The 23,889-nt window shown below is 27.0% G+C and overlaps 1 protein-coding gene across 5 annotated transcripts in view; it reads right to left on the bottom strand.

The window, feature by feature from the left end:
* Positions 1-23,889, bottom strand: part of Ca-alpha1T (Ca[2+]-channel protein alpha[[1]] subunit T) — a 303,939-nt gene that overhangs the window by 114,703 nt on the left and 165,347 nt on the right. For all 5 annotated transcript variants that reach the window (XM_089228015.1, XM_089228013.1, XM_089228016.1 and 2 more), the window contains exon 9: positions 8,191-8,369. In XM_089228015.1, coding sequence (XP_089084141.1) covers positions 8,191-8,369 — 179 coding nt within the window. The remainder of the gene's footprint in view (positions 1-8,190; positions 8,370-23,889) is intronic.

Raw genomic sequence — 23,889 nt, 5'->3', positions numbered from 1 at the left:
GATTTAACTGTTTTATGATTTCAAAAATAATTAAAATTATTTTTAACATACATTTTGGGTTGGACACACGTTTTAGTAGTTATTAATATAGTTATTTATTAACAAAGACATAATATATTATTTATGATTCAAAGATTTTCCTTGTAAAGGAAAAATATTGAGTTGCATGTTATGATTTGTTTCTTATGATTTGTTTAACAACGTAGAAACGCAAATTTACAATAATAACACATTTTTTTTTTAGTATTTTTAGTAGCATATTACCCTACATTTTTTCATTTTAAAATATTATTTTTACATTTTTACGGTTTTAGTTTTTATTTCTACCTAAAAGCTATTATATATATGCACGCACGTCCAACGCACATTCCATACTCCTCGTTAAATGTGATTGTGAAATGAGCCTGATAAAACAAAATATTTTAACTATTAACTACTATTAGTTTTGACCACGATCTACTAGATAAACTTGGTTTTTACCTATACTAATGGACAATATAATAGACTATAGTTGGCTACATTTTTTTTTATAAAATAAAAATTATTAAACGATCATTATTTCAATATAATAACTATAGATTCATTTTTTTTTTCAATTTAAATATATGTTTTGAATACAGAAAAAAAATATTTACATTTGATATTATATCTACTTTGGATTTCTTCTTTTGAAGATTTTTATCGTTGTTTTTTCAAACATTTTGATCCAGATTTTAAACCCTGCATATTAACTACCTATTAGGGCGTAACAAGAAAACCTGTCCAAATTTGTGAATGGTCATAAATTATTTATAAATTAAAAATTAAAAAATTATAATCAGAAAAAAAATTATTTCATCTGTCAGGTCTTTCTGTTACATCTTGTATGTTTTACGAAGACGTTACATCGAGTATATTGTATATATTTACCTACTTATATACATATATACACATTTGTGTACAAACATAAAGTGATAATCGTACTCATAATATATAATCGTCATTATACCGATGGTGGGCTAATCGTTGTTTATATATATATGTCCTACACCTATACGCCTACGTTTCTTTGTGCTTAAAGTACATGTGATTGCACGGAAAATCATACCGTAGGTATAATATTATGTTGTTTAATTATCTATATGTGAGCGCTAATCGTTTATACGTGTTATGACGTAATGCACGCATTGTAAGTCGTACGAAAACAAACATTAGCCATCAGGTTTGGTTATTATACTATAATAACTTATAATATTATTGCCGAACAACTATATATCGTAAGGTTGTGGGTATATAATTAATTTCCTTAATTTTTTTTTTTTGTTTTTTTATCACTCCATAATTTCGGCGAACAGATTTCGATTTCACATTAAAATATATCTGGATTATTTTTATTTAATTTATTAAATTTTAATTGTTTCAAAATAATTTTTTTTTTTATTTATACTATACGATATCTGCATTAAACACAAATTATTTTCACTCAATTACACAGACGACCAAAAATTGTGGTAATATTTATATTTTATTATATATATATAATAAAAAATATATATATATATATATTTCTCTCAATCAATATCGTATTTAATATATTTTTAATTTTATGAAGGTTAGTTATAGTAAAATCGATTATAGAATGAAAAAATAATTACAAAAATTGTTACAGACACATGGATTTCACTAAAACCTAAACATCTTGTTGTCGGAGTCGTAAACATGAGGAAAGGGGGTTAGAAACTTTTAACCCCCTCCACACTCCTTTCAACATGAGAAATATATAAAAGTGCATGCAAACATTTAAAATTATAAAATATTTTAATGTATCTATTTATTACCATGATGAATCCCCTCCCCACTGTGTTAAATTCCTGCCTATGGCGGTGGTTATTGAATCAGTCTAACTATGTATAGTATCATATTATAACGGTTGCATCTGAATTGCGTGCAAGAACTCAAATTCTGGTCAAATTGCGTGTGAGTTTTTTTAGTCAGAAAACCCGTACCTCCAAAAATAATTGTATAAGAGATGGATAAATTATAATATAATATAAAATTATCGATCTAGAAATTGGGAACAGGAATGATATATTATACTATATTGAGTCCGTAATAAAGAATATTCACAAAAATTACATTCGCTAAGCTCCGTGCAGACGCCATTATTTTACTTAGAAGTTGTTATGGTCATATCACCATGGAACTTGTGCGCTTTTGTTTGAACGTATTATTGTTATTTGATTTAATTGAGAACTGTACAATATTACTACAACTGAAAATCCTATCTTCATCCAGTAAACTGGTTGACTGTATCGCGTGCAACAGTGAATCAAAGTAATATATTCAAATGTATGCCATTGAAATACTTCACACTAGGGAAGTGCGAATCGTTTATTTTTTGTGTTTTTACAAAACAAAAACATTTTATGATCACGCATTTGTATTATGTATATATTGAAGATGCCTACATGTACTTGGTGTTTTATTACTTATTTAAGATGTATCAGAGAATTGAGTAAAAAAAACAAGGGAATGTAAGGGTGGTTTAAAATTAAATTTTAATAGTATTATATTTCATATTTAATATTTATCATAACTTTACGCTAGTAAAGACAAAACAAAATTTAAGTACTAAATTGATATATTTAAATATAGGTTTATACATTTACTTAGTTTAGTTTATGACATCTGACATTCTAATAAAAGTGTCACAAGTTCAACTAGGTTTACGATTTATGTTGCTCGTAGGTGAAAAAGTCATGCGATTTACACTACATTTTATTGTTAAGATTTAAGAATGCTTTTTAGACATAAAACATTATTTATATAATATTATCCCTATGAAATATTAAATTGTTTATTCTATCCCATAAGTACTTATTTGCGTTAAAGGCGGATAGAAGAACAATTCTGAAATTTCATGAAATTCCAAGTTCACTATTTGCAAAGTTTAAATGTGATTGAAGTACTAAAATCGTTTGTTAGGTGTTAGGTTGTTGGCCACTATGAACAAATACATTTTTTTCGCGAAGAGCTTGGAGACCATTATCACTGTTGTTTTATATATCTGAATATAATACCTACCCGACATCATATTATACTATAACACAAAATAATTTTGTATACCTAGCTGAAATAGTCATTGATTTTTATATTGTTGAATTTAAATTATTTCCATTGCTTAGGTACTTATTGATAACTTGATGTAAAATTAATCACAATTAAAAGTTTGAACAAGGTTTATTGATTTTGAAAACAAAATTCATTCATCGTAAAAATAATGAAGAGCTTTTGTAGTTGTCATGGGTAAAATCATTTTTTACTACTATATTAGTCATGACATATTTTTTTGGGGTAAAATATGAGTACTTATTTTTTATCAACTTTTTAATTTTAAAAATGCCCAAATTATTGTTTATTTTTACTGCAATATTTAATTTAGAAGAATATCACGAGCTAGTACGCATTACCAAGATTAATAATTAACGCAGTAGTTAAAAATCCTGTAGAAAAATTCAAAATTCAAAACCCTGTTTAGAAATGTTTATAAGTACCTACCTAGGCTACTACTAACCTAGTACCATTTTAAGTATGACTTTTTAAAATTAATATGAAAGTTAAAAGGTAAATCTTAAACAAGAATAAGTACTAAAAGTTAAATAAGAAAATTAATGTATTTTCATATTTAACTTTTAGTTATAACACAATATAATTTTGTACTTTTGAACGTGTAGTATTATGAGTGAAAAAGTTATAAACTTGAGAAAGCAATAGAGATAAATTATCACTAACTTTCGTAACTATATTATGTACATGAACATTGCACATAAATAATTTGCTGGGAAATTTATTAAAATATAGGTAAGCACTAATTATCTCAAAAAGTAATGAAAACGTTATCAAACATATCGTCTTTTAATGATTAGGGATAATGTAAAAAAAAATACGTTAAAATAGTTGAGATAATGATATGTTTGGATATAATAATATTCATATTTAAGATGTTAGTTAACAGTCTTTATAAAAATTATAAGAATAAGAATATATAATATTATAAATACTCGTAGACTTAGAATTTTAAATATTTTTGTATGGTTAACTATACAGGCATAACATATTTGGTATTAATATTTAAAATTAAACATTCATAATTTAATAATACTTCCAAATATTAAAATTACTCGAAGAAATATTTAAAATGGTGAAATTTGAAAAAATGTTTTTATGAAATTAATAAAGAAATATTATTATAAATGATATATATTTGTTTGAAATTAATATTCTGGAGTGATTTGTTTATTATAAAGTTGTTGACACTTCGGTATTCACAGAGTTTTTCACCGAAACGTGGGAAATAGTCACCAAGTGATTTTTAACATTGCTATGGTTCACTTAAATAATTCCCTAGGGCCATGTTAGAAGGTTGAAAATATTTGTATTCAAAATTGTAAGAAGATTTAATGCGAAAAAAAACAAATAAAATAATATTACAAAAGAAAAAAATAGCTGGGATAACAAAAAAGTTGGCCAGCCAGTTCTGCTGAATTCACTTAAGATGCACTGTCACGCGCAACAGGATTTCAATTTCCCGTCATCCCCACCTATGGGCCCGCAGGGTAACAGATCATGAAAAAAGGGTAAACGACTATAAGAGTGCGTGGCTGCTGTTGGATAAATCAACGGCCATAGGAGTTCGGCAAGGTATTTTCAAGCAATGTTTTCTCTCCGGTGTGTCGAAAACTTAAAGCCGTTTCACAGCGGAAACTTTATTAAAACTTTAAACGAGACAAGATGCCGGGTTTGGAATATTGCTTCAACTTACTGGTTAAATACCCCATATGCTTACGGAGTTTTTGCCATCATTTAAACTTTAAGTATATCATTAGTTTATTGGACAAGGTGAAAAAACAAAAACCAAAACGGTTACAATAAATTTGATAATGAATAACTAACCTACTTAAACATTTATAATGCATTATCTATATATAGCAATAATTTTGGAATCGTATAATAACAATCATAATATTATATCATGTGTTTAGTTTAAGTCAGTAAAATCATATTAGGGAATTAAACAAAAATGCTAATCAATTGTAATATATAGTGTTGTTTCGTAGTAGAGCTTTATCATTTTTTACATAGGTAGTTAACATAACAATATTATATAGCATATTTTATAAACTTTATTTTAAAATATATCGTTTTAGAAATTTAATGATAAATGCATCGCATAGAACCATTCTTATTGAACATGTAACTATCTAATAATATAATTTTTATGACCTTATCACTGTGAATAATTGCTGACGATTAAAATAATATTTCCCTGAAATACACCATAATTGTAATAATATAGAATAAAAAATAAAAATAAATTATAAAAATCTTTAAAAAAGTTTAAATTACGTTTGTTAAGTATCACATGGCTTAAAATCTTGAACGATTATTATAATTCGTAACACACATTTGTACATAAATTATGTTTAGGTAATGCATCATTTTTTTTTTCATACAATTCAACAGTTTTCACCAGCCGGCTATGATGTAACGTATCCGTATACTAATGACGTCGATTGTCGTATTTCAATTACAGTCCGAATATCACTACCAGAGACTGTCAGGTTGAATGCGGATTAAATTCAAAACACTCATGCAAACCATAATAATTCCCGTTGGGATAAAATAAAACTTGAAATGATTGACCTTACCCTGGTCGATAACGATTGGAAAAAAAATAACATTCTATTGGTTGTCGGTTGACAGCATAATATATAGTAGTATACCGAATTATAATACGCGTCAGCGGTTGCCGGTTAGGTTAAACATGGACAAACGAGCTTCGTTTTATTATCTGCTGTATAAATAATTGCAGTAAGTGCAGGCTGGAGGCTGCATCCAATTTGCATATTTCCATTTACCTAAACATTGACATCCGAATATTTGATCGTCGGTATTCCAGTCAGCGTACATACGAATTGGTTCGCGTTAAAGACTTTTGAAAAATGTGAAATGCAATCTATTCATATTGAATTTTAATATAACATATCATAAATCCGATCGTTATGTTGTACGATTGGAAAAAAAAATAGTTAAAAATCGATAAATATATATAAAAAATTTGCAATATCAATGAAATAGTTATATAACAAAAAATTTAATTCATATGATGATCTATTTCGAAACCAATAAACACAACTATAACCATATGTGCATAATATTTAGACGTTCCTAACTCCTAAGTCTATACAAAACGGGAAACAATATTAGTAAAATGCTTTTGAAATAATCTGGTAATTATCAATTCAGATAGTATATTTTTCTTAACAGCTTGGAAACCAATTCATATACACCATGCAGAGTGCAGACTGGTCAGGTTAGTGCCAGGAGAGCATACCCGGTCGGCTATAAATATACATATTTATATATGTCAGATAGTTTGCCGATTATTTGACGATATAGGATGTTATAGTACATATTTTATTTCAAATACGTATATCAAACTATAGTTATAAAAAGTGACTAAAATATTTAACCGATAGGAATAATTAATATAGGTTAATAAGTTCATGGCTGAACCATAATACCACAGTTTATATTGATATTACAGTTGTAGGTATGAAGTATACATCCATCGTCGATGTTTTAATTAATCTGTGATAAATGAGTATGGTATCTAATGCAAAAAAAAAATTGCCGTTTTAAAATAATATGTTTATTGACCGCAGTTTACAATCAGTATATTATTTTAGATTAACCATACAGTTTACAATATTATAGATAATTAATTGATCAAGTACACCGCCTATATCCATCATTTATAATATTAATTTGTGATGAATGGTAATATAGTAATACGATATGGGTACATAATATCCGAAAAATATATGCACCAATGAAGACTTCATATTTATAGCTGTCAAAAACGAGTTGTTTTTTTCGTACATTTTGACCAATAAGCGGGAGAAAATAATACCTATAGTCTCATTTTAATTAAAAAAAAAATTATTTGAATTTGTTCACTTCTATTGCCAGTGTTTCGATGGAAATAATTTTTTTTTCAGTATTACTTAAGTAAAAGTTAATTTTGAATAAAAAAAATTATTTTTGTATTATACTAATTAAATAATACCTACAATAAATCGAAAATCTGTTTCTCACATACTAATACTACCTATAGAAAAAAAAAATGAATTCAAATATGCTTTTGAAATTAAAATCGGACGTTTGGTACTGAGTGGATTTTTCGTCCGATTTAATGTTGAATATTTTGTGATCGCTAAAAATAATGACTTGTGACTGCACGTACGCTACGAATTCGTAAGACTCTTGGGCGTAGTTCATCTTCAAATTATAAAGCGTTCGGGGAATTCACGAACACTATAATAATCAGTTACCGCACACACAGTTACAATACTCACACACATTGAATGAAATGCCTAAATTTGGCACCTTAAAAATGGTTCGCCATTCACAGCCTTAAGAAAAATAACTTCTACCTGCTTATTATAATAAGCTTATTGATCACAGTTTATATAATCTCTGTGAATATATACTTAAATAAATAATATTGTAAATACAACTTTTTTTCCGTAAATTCGGTATTACATTTTTTCCATTGACTTAAATCAAAAACTTAATTGTTTGGGAAGTTAGCCATATACATGGTTCAATCACTATTATAAACGCAATAAAGATGATTTAAGTATAATTTCAGAAGTTTTACACAAGATGTATGACAATAGGTATTATCTTAAATTGAATATACTACCCGGTTATCCATAAAACAAAAAGACATCTTTGTAAAATAAATTGATAAAAATACTGGTATAAAATTGGCTTGAGCCGTTTGTTGTCGTAGAATACTGTTCAATATACTTCCAAGTCTACTTTTGTTTTATTAATTGTTTCTTTGAGTTAAAATTAATAATATAAACAGTTAGGTATAAACACATTAAGTCGTAGTTTTCTTTACGGATGACAAAAATATAATATGTCAGATGTATTTTCAACGTGAATGGTGAATTGGTGATTAATTTTAATTAAATTGCTTTCAACTACGCAATGGGACAATACAAAAATGGTGTAACCTGATCACAATAATAACATAATACCTGTTGGTCCTGTAGAGAATCGTTTTGTAAAAGCTTGGTATATATTTATACGAGTCGGATATAAAAGTAAAAAAAATAAAAGTTAAAAAGAAATACTTACTTCACCATTTGGGCGTAACAGGACGATGGCTCGGAGTTGTTTGTCGACGAGGTCAGTGTGCTGGTCGAGTGGAAACGAGCTCGTTCCATTTTCATTCTTTCCATTTCCCTCTTTTTTGTCTCGGAAAATTGTGTGGCTATGACTACCAAACACAGGTTTATCATGAAAAACGATCCGATCTGAAAAAAATTAAACTTTGTATGAAGAAATATTTTTTAAGTAATGCAATAGGTACTTATGAATTATGATACAATATATTTTTGTGAAATAAATATTTCAATGCAGAAATTATTATTTGGACATGTAACTATACTGTATAATATTATAATATAAATACATATTATACTATATATTAATGTAATCAGTAAGTATATACATAATATATGTTCAGTATTCACGTGAATCTTTAAAGTTGCCTTAAGTAATGTCTCTTGCAGGTGGTTGTTTCGTTGTAATTCAACGATTGTGTGAAAACACGACGACAGTTTTGCATTATTAAAGCTGTTGAAGCTTTTGGGATCGTTTTAAATATTATATAAGTTTACTTATTTCCACATATCTATTAGCAGTACGAACCACGAGTATAAAGTTTCGAGTTATTGTAAATAACACAACATGTAATTTATTATTCTATTTCAACAAGTTTTTGGCAAATTACATGTCATGATATTATATATTTTTAGTTTTTATTTTAGACGTTGGTAATTTGTCAGTCATTTCAATATATGTACATATATTATAAATATGTAGTTTGACAATAATAATACCTATTAGCATTTTTTTTTTTTTAAATGTTTAATCACAACACTCAGGTATACCTTATGGAAACTCTACAAGAATAACAATTTATTAGAAGAAAATATATTGACTTATTGATACATTTATCAATACAGTTTATTTTATATAGATACATTATATTATATATTTATATGTATTCTTATTTTAAAAAATAGAAATGTTTTTATATTTTATAATCGATGCAGTTGTTTCATATATATACATTGATTATATTTGCTTTATTTATTGTATTATACTATTATCATAACTTTAGCAGACGCTTACTTATTAAAATTTTAGTACCTATATACACAATGTTCTCATAAAATTGTAAAAGCAATCGTCTTACTTTTGTATAATATTATAATAAATTAACGTAATTTTAGTGAAAGTAGTAAATTTAAAACAAGAAAAATTGAAAACTGAATCTTAAATGTTTTTTAAGAAGACACTTCCCAAAAATTATTGTTGCTAATGAATAATGGTTGTCGATTTTATTTGCTTAAAATTTCTAGAGTAAGTACAGAAAAAGGTTGATTTCCATCAGTATCTTGTTGCCTATACTTTATATACTATTGCCTCAATGGTTTGCAAAACAAAAAGTGTGAAATGTGATATATTATTTTCTATCTGTTTATCCATACACTATAAATGTGTTTTATGAGTATCAATTAATTGTTTTAAATATTTATACTTCAAGTGCAATTCAAACGTTTGCCTAGTGTTCAATTAATAGTCATTTAAGAGTTTCGCAATTATTGTTTTTAAATTTAAAAAAAAAAAAACTAATACTACTTATGAATTATAGTAGTTAGACTTGACAAACTTATATCCCAAGTGATGAACTAATGAATATTTCAATAAAGTATTTAAATTCACGGGTATATGCACTCAGAAACTAACTTTTGAAGTTTGAATCGGTCTTTTTATCCATATATTGTTAAAGTATAGTTGAGCATGAATGTTTATCTCGTTCTGATTATAACTCATAATAAACCTAAACTGATATGAACAGATATTATGATTTTATATTTAGGATAAATATTTTTTATTTTAACAATTTTTTTATTTCCATATGTTTTTGTACTTTTTAAGTTAGTTTAAATTTAAAAGTCCTTATAGTTTAAGATAAGTAATTAAAAATCATTTATCATATTATATATAAATAATTTAATTTTATATTTTTAAATATTTAAAAGTATATAATTTGAATTAATTTTTAATAATAAATAATTAAATAATAGCAAATTGTTTTGTTCAATAAAACATATTGGCATATGTTTGTTACATTCGTGTTACTGTAAAATATTATTTTAAATTGAAATGGGTGCGTATCCGTTAGGACGTAAACAAAATTAGTTTTGTGAATTTCCATAAAAATATGTCAAAACAATACACTCGAGAAACGTGAAACTTCGTTTTAAAATATTTGATTTTATTCATGCAACAACCAATACTATTTATTTGAATCAAATAAATTCAATAAATTTACTTTAGTAGGTGATACATACTTATAATATATTTTACCGAAATTATATAAAAAAGTTTTAGTGATACTTAATAAAAAAAATCATAGACGTTACAACGTACTGCCCGCTGGTTAACACAAATGATTTGGCCACAACATAACTATATAATATGACTATAATACTATATTTATACATAATATTAAGTACGTATGTTATTATTTATATATTTAACAGATTACTTTTGGTGTATACCTGCTTATTTATATTTATTTATGTATGAACTTTTATGTCTACACTAATTATGGTATGCATAGTAATTAGTATGTATTATATGTGATTGATAAGTTGGTAATAAAATTATCCAGCACTGGATAAAGACAAAATGAAGACTAAATTAATTAATTATAATAATTGTGGTTTTATTGTGACTTTATATCTTTCATAAGACTATGTGTAATCCATTCCAATTAAAGTATTTAGATATAATTATAATGATTAAATGAATAAAAAATGTATTTTATAAATAATTTTAATTTTGTTTTTTTACTTTTAAACCACCGGATGACATAATTTTAAATATGTATAAAAATTATATTTTGTACAAATACCTAGTTAATTATTTTTATATAATTAAATTTTTAAATGTTGAGCATTAAAGTGAATTATAATTTTTGAAGTAAACCTTATTGACCCCGCTCATCAAAAAATTGAATACCTCACGCACTATAGTGGTATGAAATTCAGTTTTTATGCATTGAAGTTATCTTGTAATTAAAAAATAATTAAAAATTAAATAACGATAAAAAATAATCTTCTTTAGGAAAAAGTGTTTCTAAAGACTAAACATTTTGTAAAAAAATATTTTTGAAAATATGAATAGTTTTTGAAATAATGAATGTCTCGCGCCCTCATCGCCTTCAATTTTCAGGTACAGGAAAATACTAGAAAAACATCAGTTTTTTAAAATAATTTAAAAAAAGTGAAACCTGATTTAACGATTGTCATTATTTTCAATGCAAAAAAAAAATAATATTAAATATTTATTGCATTGAAATATAATATTCAGCCATCTTGAACGTTTTTTAATCAATGCCCGATCCGTACTTGCCTTTATTATCTATAATACTTTACAATATGAAATTCAATACCATAAAATTCAGTATTTACGACGGATATATTTTAATATAGGTGTATGCCATTTACAGTTTTAGTAAATCAGTAATGTTAAATGCGTATAATATTTAGATTATTTTGAGAAACATAAAACTGTATGATATTGTCTTGTATGTTAACATTTTGTTATGTTTGTACAATTATCTGTAATTAAGGAGGCCTTAAATATAGGAGCCAGCGTTGATGCATAATTTAACAACAAAAGTATTCTGAATTTTATTTGTAATTTATTATTTAATGAAAAATCGGGTATTGATTACGTCAGTAATTTCTAGATTAATTGTATGATACAAATCTAAACAAGGGATAGTACTGGTACGGTATACGCAATTACATACACCAAAATTATGTTAATTAGGCAATCAATTAGAAAAATTGTTATCAATAAATTGCTTTCTGAGTCGTTCCGTATAAAATACGATATTTTATCACATTTTGTATTACATTTATTTATCAGAATTAAATCGAGTAGGTACGTAAAAATTATGGATACGAATATTATACGATATAAAAGATAAAATATGATATATATGCGTCATTAGAAGTAAATATTCTCTAAATCGTTGAAAATACAATTTCAGATAATATACTTACTATACAACGGTACAAGACCTCAAAAATGATCAATTTGAAAAATATTAATTTATTTTATAGGTATTGAGAGAAAATGATATTAACAAAGTAACAGTCAATATTTATGATATTCTTATCCAGCTATTTTTAAATGTATGTAAATATATATATTTTGTATTGTTATTAATAAAACAATTTTTGAAATAAATTTATTACTTACCTACTAGATCATTTTTACTTTAATTTTTTAATAACTTAAAATTTTAATAAATAGTTATTTATATTGTTAACATTCCCTATTTTATTATGGACGATGGATCGTTTTAAAACTATATAATTAAAATAACCAGTCATTGTATAAGTTACGTATACACACATGAGCTATGTAATGGGTGTTCAACATTAAATACAATTTAAAAATAAATATAATTATTTAATTTACATTTTTATACAACCCCTCGCAATGAAAATATTCATGAACGCCATTGTATTCATCGAAAGTAAATAATATAAAACAGAAATATTTAATACGCTTTAATTTTAACCAAATGCAACGCAATATTTTTCAAAACAATTTATAATAATTAGTGTTTAACATTACACCGTTTATGAAATTGTTTAAAACCTTACATTTTAATGAACTTAGATAAAAGTTTTGACCTAATGAAAATCTGAGTGAAATGATTTAATAATTTGTGTTTTAATTTTATTGATTTTTCTCAGTGAATTAATTTATGTATGATATTTTGTGTGCAATAATTTTTAGCCGTAGGGATTCAAAAAAAAAAAAAAAAAATTAAGTTGTTTAATAATATTTAAACTAAATTATTGAATATTAAAGTTAAGAACGGAACTTTGTTTGTTGAAATAAACATTTCATACTGCAATACAAAATACTTATATATATTTTCAGGTGAAATTTGTTTATATAATTTTGGCCATTGGTTTTTTTCAGTGATCAGTAAGTATTTGTTTGTCAAGGAAGGTATTTAAGTTCTGTAAGTTATATAACTAGTTAATCAATACACATTTTACTTAATGCCCTACATAAATGATTTCAAAGTATTTAAAGTTTTAGAACTCTTAGAAAAATATATACTTAATACTTATAAAGTTCATATAGTACTCGGCGCTCAATACCTACTAAACTGTAGTCTATAAGCTTCTGTTACAGTTAGTCAAGCGGCAAGCTGGCAAGCATTATGTGAAATTGCTGACATCAAGGTGTATACAAAATACATTTGTATTTAATCCAACTTCCTGTATTGGACCAACGTTATTTACATATTTTATTTCTTATTTTGATTTAAATTGTTCGACTATTTCTATAATTCTATTACAAGAGTCCGTTTAGTTACTAAAGGTAAAAATATTAACCAATTTTTGAAGCTCGAAACCTTGCACATGGTACCTACTTAGTCATTTAAATGTAATTAAATTAAGTCTTTTAGTCATGTTATCATCATGATTTCAATGACCAATTTGATTACGCTTCTAATAAGGTGGGTTCATTTTCCTCGATTGTTCTTTTTTTTTTGGGGGGGGGGGGGGTCGAGGTGGTTTCGATAACAAGGGCCATTAGCCTGCTGATCTGTGGGGGGGGAGAACTGTTGGTTTTGGTACTCGTGGTTGTTTTTTTGGCAGAAATTCGAATGGGCACCCGTAGGTTTCTGCCATGCCCGGGGGGGGGGAGCTGGCGGCCTCTCTTTCCAGACAGCATGAACTTCCCGGAAAGCGATGCCGCCCATGACCAGGATTCGAACCGGTGACGGTGCGCGTCGCAACCGATGCCTTAAATCTGCCCGGCCACTACACACCCTTTTGTTTTTCTGTCCAAAAAAAATATAAGTTATTGTACTATGTTCATTTTCATGAATTTTTTTTTCTAAAATCGTGTGTATTTTTCTTTTCAAATATTTTAAAATAATAGATGGTAATAATATCATAATTCCATTATAATAAGCAACACATTGTAATTTATTATTTTGAACAATGTTGTATCAGTAATTTTAGATGCTGAACGAAGCGATGAATTAATTAATTTTACCATGATGTGTGTTTTTATTTTATTTTTTTATTTTTGGGGCAGTAAAAGTGCTTCGATTTTTGACTTCAGTACCTCGTTCGACCAGAAAATGAATCTAGTTGGTACTTTGGGGGGTCAAAAGTAAAAAATATTTTTTTAAATAATCGGTATAAACAAACTAAAAATCAAGCGGAAAACGGAAAATTTTACGCACAATCAATTTTCGATCGATTTTGGTTTTTAATGTAACTTTAAAACAAATGACCATAGATTCATGGAATTTTCACCAAATATTTATATAAGTATATTCTACCCACCATGCAATTTTCAAAAATTTTCGACTTAAGTTGAATTATTCATAGGTATTTGAAATTTTTGATCATTATTAGTTTTTTTTAAAATTAATATCGATAAAAATGTATTTGTTGGGTAGAAAAATTTGATTATTTTATTTTTTTATAAGCATTCAAAGTTTAAATTTTGCCTAATTACGTAAAAATCACAAAAAATTATTTTAAGCAAGAAATTCATAAAAAATGTTCTTTTTAAATCTAAAATTTGAAAATTTAATTCAAAATACCTTACAAGTTCGTCAATCTTTATCATAAAAAAAAATCGTCTAACTTAGATAGAAATTCATAAAAGTTTTTCCTTTTAGATCTAAGATTTGAAAATTTAATACACGGCTCCTAACATATTTTTACAATAGCAGTTGAAAAATAAAAGAAATGCATAGTCACCATTTTTTTTTTACAAGCATTCAAATTTTAATTTTGACAACATACGAAAAAATCACGAAAATTCGCAAATTATTTTAAGCTAGAAATTCATAATTTTTTTTTTTTTAAATCTAAGATTTGAAAATTTATAATAATCTATAATATATCCCGGACTGCAGATAAACCGTCTCCACTCAGAATCGTTTTTCGAATTCCATGATATAATATCATTGGATTCAAATTTCCATCCATTACAGTAACCCACTTGTAACCTAGCTACTGTACAGCAGAGCGACATCCACGATCTAACCGCTTTTTTGATGTCATATTGTTAATGATACCAATATTTCATATACATAAAAAAACACAAATAATACCTCTTTGGATGACGCCAATATGTTACAAGCTCAATTTACGTATAAAAAGAAAAAAGCATATTTTAGTTAATGTGAAATAGTTTTTTTTTTTATTAATAACATTATGTATACGACATAATTTCTGTTGAAACTAGCATTATAATCGTAGAAAATGTATTTCATTATTCATTACCTATAATTCATTATCTTCAAAATAATTTAAAATATATAAAATAATAAATAATAATTTTATTATACTTTCATATTTAGTTCTAAAATTATAGATAATGGATTTTTGAGACATGATAAGTCATAATATCTCTGAAGTTAATTTTTTCTGGTTGCTTATCCATTTGACGTTCGAAAGATTCTAAAAGTGTAGGGTGTAGGGTATTTAATAATCTTTGAATATTTTTAAGTTTAATTTTAACATATTACTAGGTATATATAAACACTAATTTAAATTATATATTAATCAATCCGATTAGATAAGCTTTAATTATTTGATTAATTTTTTTTGTATAGTCTAATATACTGTACAAGGTCTAATTTAATAACCAAACATTGAAAAATAAGGTTTTAAAATAAATTGTTTTGATATGGACAACAGTAAATAAGAGATTTAAAATATTTATTTAATGCGCACGGAGTTATTATAATCATTACCTAAACAGGTAGTTTATAATTTATAAGCCTATTTAAAGTTTGGACGGACCGAGTTGTACCCTAATAGTGTACTAAAATATTTAGTAGAATTATGCTGCCCTCCCACTCTACATACACCCTAAATATAAACACTTATTAACATAACTAAGTATAATTGGGTTGCAGTATTATTTCACGTGTAGGTACATTGTAATGATTTGCGGAAAAAAAGTATTCTGTTTCAACAATCATTACATGTGAAAAAAAGCAATATGTTGACCATAAACCTTTTGCAGAGAAAGATCAAATTATTTTACGATGGTTGTAAGAATATATCGAAATCAAATCTACTAAATAATAAAACCATCAACGCGGTAAACGTTATGGCCTTTAGCAACCATGTTATCGATATTCTACTGATAGTAACCAGCTTTATAGGCAAACATTGTTCACAGGTAGATCATATTATATTTATTATATTCTATATAGACTGACCTGGGCAACGCATATAAAACTAAAACTAAAATCCTTAAATCTCCGTCTGCACAAGCTAAGACAACTACTCCGCTCTAAAATCTCACTTGAAAACAAAATGTTAATTTATAAACAATCGATACGCCCGGCAATGACGTATGGCATCCAATTATGGGGCTCTACAAAAATCTCTAACCTGAAAATATTCCAAGCTTTCCAATCCATAAACCTTCGTCTCCTCACAAACGCCCCATGGTATGTAAGTAACAGATCCCTACATCATGATCTCAACGTTCCAACGATATCTGCACTATAGCTTTGCATAACTATAATAACTTTCACAAAAGCGTCCTAAATCATCCTATTCCCCTAGTCGCCAAGCTTGCATCTTAAACACTACCTGTCAACCCTCTCCGTCGTCTCAAACGAAAATGGCCACGTGATTTTCTAACCAATTAACTGAAATTATATATTATAAATACATTTATTTTATACAATTAAATTAAGTTCATATTGGAAGTAGTGTCAATGGACTCTCCCTTTCCTCAAGCCGTCCAGTCTGGTAAAAATTGTTATCCAAATAACTTATTGTATTTATGTTATACAGATTGTATATTTTTTTATTTTTTTCTACTTTAATAAAAACAAAAAAATAAAAATATTCTATATGATCTCCCCGGTAGGAATTTTTGGCATATGTGTAGGTAGGACGAAAATCCGTAAGACGTTAGACGACTATAACTACTGTGACAATGTGGTTAAGCCTCAGAGAGGTCGACAAAGAGCATCGAAGTATATAACTTTGAATGATTTTAGACTGTGCAAAGGTATAGCTTAAATGGTTTTACAACCATTGTAAAAATAATATATAGAATCAAATCTATAATAAATAACAAAACTATCATCGGCATATGCTAGTTGGCTTATGAAGATACCTATTATGTTTATGCTCAACTTCCGAACTAAGTATTATTATATTACCTAAAGCTGTTAAGAACCATCTGTGAGCCTATTTGTCGTATAATACAGTATATTTGGTATATGTTTGTGACGAATGCTGATACGGTGATATGGCCCAAGTCCGTAAGACGACTAAAACTACGACGACAACGTGTCTAAGCCTCAGAGAGGACGACTGTAGAGAGCATCGACGTGTTATACGATTTTAGCGGCGTGTGTAATTGGATTTTACCATACCTGCCTACTAATTGTAATCTTTGGAGTGTAACAGAACGTGCTTGCATTTCGGATGGGTGATAAACGTTGAACGTAATAGTATAATACTATTTTCGATAATATTCATTTAAAAACAACTACGCGGAATTACGAGTTGCGCGAAGAATACAAATAGCTAGTTCTATGGTTTTACACATATAACATATACATATCGATGTCTACTGTTTCCTTATATGCAAATATACCAATAATTGCAGTTATAATGGTCCATGTTGTTTTGTATGCAAGTTTTTATGCGTATTGTTTATAATATGAAATTCACACATGTGTAGTTGAGCAATAATGCATCAGTTATTCAATAATATGATTAAACTACTACTAACACGACCGTGGATCACTCTTTATATGGTCGATAACTGCAAATTAAGAACGTCAACCTTAGAGTTTTTCTCTTAGTAAAATAATATCGTCGAATTTGATTACCATAAAATCATTTAATTAAAAATTGTTGTAAATAGTACATTAGGAAAACAGTTTTGAGATTTTCTATAAAATTGTTTAAGTTTTTAAGATTTTTAAAACGAACCTTTTTTCAAAAAATTACATTAACTACCTACGAGTTTTTAATGTAAGTATCTACACGTTTCTATATTTTGAAATATTTCACGGGATACATAAAAAGTATAGAAAAATCATTCTTGAAAGGAAATTTCATCCTCTTGAGGCACACTTAAAGTACCTATTAATCTTTCATGAATAAATTTCTCATTGTTCACGCATATTTTTTTCTATAGTTTGAAACATAATGCTCAATGATAATGATGGCTTAACAAATTGAAAAAGAATGCATATCTTTACTTTAAGTATTTATCACCCTAAGATAACTTTATAAGTATAATTCAATTGTTTTACTTAGACTTAGTTATTATAGAGATGTTTAAAATAAAATATATGATCAAATGTTCAATCTATATTATTCTATTAAAAATTTATTTCAGAATAATATTCAAAATAAAAAAAATTTACACTAAATTTGTTTTTAATTACAACAAATATGTTTTGTACACATAACTCTATTGTATTCGAATAAATGATGAAATATCATAATATATACGTATTAATATTCTGCTATTTTTTATGTAATTCCATATGAAGGATATATTATCTATTATATGCCTTTGGGTTATATTTTGTAATATCAATTAAACCTAAGTAGTAAGTTATAAAAAACAGTCATTAAAAATATCTGAATAATAAATTAACGTCAATACCTCTTTTAGTTAAAAATTATCATCACAAATCTTTGTTTGCATTTAGTAGTAAGACATATTTTGTTTAAAAACTTAAGTTATTATTGTTTCTTTATTAAAAATATACGAATAGTATATAACGTTATTATGTAAAACACGTTATTTTCAAATTATCATCTATTTTAATGATAGTTTATTTTAATTAGATTAAAAAAAAAACTGGTAGTAAACTTAGCATGGTTTATTTTAACATTGAATTATAGATAATAATAATATGTTATTAAAATTATGATTTTAAATAAAATGTTTGAACGAAGGTCCTATATGGTAATACAATCATAATATTATGCCTAATAACAAAAAAAAAAATACATTTTTTTTGTATTTAGACTTTGCAGGTCCATTTAAAAAACGACTTTAGGTTATTATATATTATTCATCAGTTTCTAGTGTTTCTACGCACTGTAACGCAAATTATAACGAAACATCTTTCACAATAACGAAAAAAAAAAGTTGGGCCCAACCCATAAACACATCTATGTTAAAGCCATAATCGTATTTAAATGTAATGCAAATTAATATATTGTGAGTATAATATGACGAAGGATAATATTTTATTCGATGATAACATGTAAAATAAGGTAAAACATTATTTACAATAATTCATTTTTTTTCCACTCCAAAAATGAATTGTTTATTTACTTTCTCGAATATCATATAATATGGGTAAGATATAAAAGAAATATGATACTTTTTGTATGTTTATCATTTAACATATTTTTATATAATAATATTATCTTGAATAATTTAAAATGTATTTTCATTCAGAAATGAACATTATTTATATCTAATATATAAAAATCTCGTGTCACAATGTTTGTTACCAAACTCCTCCGAAACGGCTGGACCGATTTTCATGAAATTCGTTGTGTATATTATGTAGGTCTCAGAGAGTGATGTAAACTATTTTTCACATCCCTATTTTTATTTTAAAGGGTGGCTCATACAGGGATTTTTTTTTAACCTACGACAATTTTTTTTTTTATAGAGTTGTCGTTGGTTACCAAACATATTAAATTATTATTATTATTTGTTTTTTATTTTTTATATTTTATCGCTATTTTATATATTTAATCAATGACCACACTGGACCGATCAGCCACCGTTGTCGCCGCTGTAGTCTGACGTATTTTCATAATATATATAAACATAAATTAATTAATTTAGTTTAATATGAACTTTAATTGTATATCGATTTGTGTATCTTGTACAATGCCAGCAAGACGCAAGGGGTCTGATTTGGACCGCCGAACGACCAAAAGTACAAGCATGCGAGATAGAAGAGCACAAAAGAGAGACGTGCAAATCCAACCGAACAATGAAAATGTACGTGTGAACATGGTGCGATTGCGTGAGGCACAAGCTGAACAAAATCAAATAAGACGATTAGAAACGCGTCAATTCGTAGTTGACACACGCAGAGCAAATGACCGACAGCGCCAACAAGTACATAGAGCATTTACATCAAATTCATTCCTTCGTCTAGCATTCGAGTATGGGCTCGATATTGAATATTACGCTCATTCGAAAGTAGAGATTGGTGCTATGGACAAATGATTAAATTACAACTGAAGGTTGGATCTCCTATTATTTTGCTACGTAATTTGAACCCACCAAGGCTGTGCAATGGCACGCGATGAACGCAAAAAAATTGATGAAAAACGTTATCGAAGCCAGCATTTTGAATGGCAAGTTTCGCGGAGAAGATGTATTACTACCACGAATCCCTATTATCACTACAGATGTCCCAATTGAATTCAAACGGGTTCAATTTCCAATCAGATTGGCATTCGCAATGGCAATCTATAAGTCTCAAGGCCAAACGATGACTGTTTGTGGCTTAGATCTGGACACACCGTGTTTTTCACACGGACAATTATACGAGGCATGTTCTCGCGTGGGTAAACCATCCAGTTTGTTTGTGTTGGCTAAAGATGGATTTACTAAAAATATCGTACACTCCATCGCACTAAGATACTGACAATATTTTTTTTAAATTCATATAATTTATGATAGAGATGTAAATTTAAATTTATTAGTTAAGATATAAAAAATACAATGAATTCAAAAAAATTAATATTTGGTGTTTTGTTATTTTTATGGGCGGTCATCTTTCACAGTGCTCCATTCATCTTTCAGTCATATACCAGTATACGACATTCCCACACACTTACAATTAAAAAAAAAAACACACATCATTGTAAAATCAATACATTCATCACTTCGTTCAGAATCTAAAATAGTTTAAAATGTATATAATTTATAAAAATATATTTGTTTATGTTATCAATAAAGAACTTTGTAATTTACTCATTCATTGCAGACTATGTTCTATCCTTAATCCCGAGGGTTATTAATTATTATTAGTGACATTATATGAATATTAATTTGACATTCTCAATAGTTTACTATATACGCTATGATCTCCAAAACCACTAATAAACTACAAATAAAAAAAAAAATTATTTTCTCATGGGTAAATAATAACTAATAAGTAATAACACTATACATGGCCTACGAAAATGCCAAAAAACAAACTAATACGCGGGCTATCTGGTTTGTTTGTGCAGTATTAACATTAAACATACAATTTACAAACACGTTTTATAATTACCTACTTACTCATATACAATAATAATCATCAACGTGTTTAATTTCGCTTCAAAAGTAATGAAATTCTATCTTTTTTTTTATGATTTTTTAGAACTTTCAAATATTGCCAAACCAAATTTGAATTAATTAAATAAGTACCGTCTTATCACGAAAAAATTATTTAAAATAAAACAAATTGTAATATTTAATTGAATATATTTTAGAAATGTGTATAATATAATGATTATCATATTTTTTATAAGTTACATTGTAGTAGGGAAATATATCAAATTGCTTTTTTCAACGTTGAAAATTCAGATGACAACTTAGAGAAGTGACTTTGTGACTTTGTTTATGTCTAAAATTCATATTATATGCCCTCTGAAAAGTGAGAAACCAGAAAGAGACGTGTTTTGCCTGTTGCATTTTTTTCATTTTGAAAAATTATTTTCAGTATGGAAAATGTACGCTCGGGAGAAGAAATTGAAACTGGTAGAAGAACAGCTTAACTTCAGAATACTTTGAAGTGAAATGAAATATTAAGGAAATATTCAGTGTGCAGTTGGTGTATAATATGTTTCGATTCGTTACAATTTTTGGTTGGTTTGCTCTGAGTCATTGGCCCATTAATTTCTGTCTTACAATTTTTTTTTTAGTTGGCAATACTTTTCAATATTAAAATAGGTGAGTTTACATTTTTTTCTTAAACAATTTATTATTAAATTGATTAAAAAAAAATGTATTACACGTTTTCGTATAAACCTGTTGTAAATAATAAATTAAGACAGATTAAAAAAAAAAATTAACTTGTAGTATTTTACAACATGGAAATAATAAAATAAATGTTGATATAAAAATATTATTATTTACATATTATTATTATATACAATAAATTCATTAAAGAAAAAAGCAGAACATACCAACTAACCTGTACGAGATTATCGGTCTTGAATGCCAACCAAAAATCATTATATCATTTCTCAAGACATTAAACTTAGAAAACAGCATACGAAAATAAAATAAAATTAAGCCACTATATATGTATATATATATATATATATATATATATATATATATATATATATATATATATATATATATATATATATACATATAATTGTATACATTTCTAAAGCTAATGGCCTATGTTGCCGATGCTATAATGATCAATAAACAAAAAAAAAAAAATAAGTTCATTAGTTATCGGATCTACATTGATGTATCCAAAACTGAAACGAGTATATAGGACTTGCTAGTTGCAGTAGTCTACCTCAATGTAACTAAACAGTTCAACTAAACAGTTCAATCTTAACAATTTAAGCAGTATTTAAACAGCCGAATACCTAAAACTACATAAAGGAACCCAATAGGCTCTAGAAATCAATGATACAAAAATAGATATATGTTCCGACTCACTCAGTGCCTTGACTAATCTGCAATCCAAAATACTAATTGAGCCATTGGCTCTAAAAATTAGTAAATTTCTTTCTTTCTCGAACAAAGACATTAGATTCCTTTGGACCCCAGGCCATTGCAACATAAAAGGAATTGAGGAGGCAGATAAAGCAGCAATAAATACATTAAATAGTCCTGTCAGTGATATAATTACTTTTTCATCACTTGTTGACACAAAAGAAATATCAGCAAATATTGAATCGATTTGTGGAACACCAAATGGCACATTACCGCAGAAAATAATTAAGAGAAATTAAGCACTCTGTTGAACTATGGCCGAAATACACTGCTCTTCATAGAAAAAATAGGTAATTCTTAATCGACTTAGAATAGGCCACACAAAATTCAAACAAGGACACCTTATGGCAAAGACAGTTCCACCCATGTGTTCAACATGCAATGAAAACTACTCCATCAAACACATCATCGTCCACTGCCCAAACTCCAATGAAGCTAGGAAAGACTTCAACATCCCTGACAACCTGCATGAAGCAATTGTTCCATTTTCTAACTATCAAAACATAATTTTATAATAACAAATAATAATGTAAAAATATAATACTTTAATTAAAGCTAATAACATATGTGTTTGATGCTTAACCAAGAAAAAAAAAATTCATTAGAAATAAATAAAATTTAACCCTTATTTAGTTGTACGGCTTTGGAAGACCTTGCACCAAATTGCTAATTAAATGTACCTACTTTCAATGGATTTATATTTATGCAAACCATAATAAGGTCTGTCCCGAGTATATCTTTGATTTGACATGATAACATATTATGTTGTCAATTTTTTTTTTGAAACTATTCACATTGTTGAACCATGTCGTTAATAGTTTAATCAAGTCTCCGAGCAATTTTTGATATTGTTAACCAATAATCAATATATGTATAGTATTACACAGTGTGCTGATCAACGGTGTAACGGATACTACACGGTGCACAAAATTTAAA

The sequence above is a fragment of the Diuraphis noxia genome, unplaced genomic scaffold (assembly GCF_037042655.1).
Source record: "Diuraphis noxia isolate RWA-SAM2 unplaced genomic scaffold, SU_Dnox_SAM2 contig0004, whole genome shotgun sequence".
In the NCBI taxonomy this organism is placed as follows: Eukaryota; Metazoa; Arthropoda; class Insecta; order Hemiptera; family Aphididae; genus Diuraphis; species Diuraphis noxia.
The sequence above is the reverse complement of the archived record's forward strand: the minus strand, read 5'-3'. Positions and strand labels throughout refer to the sequence as shown.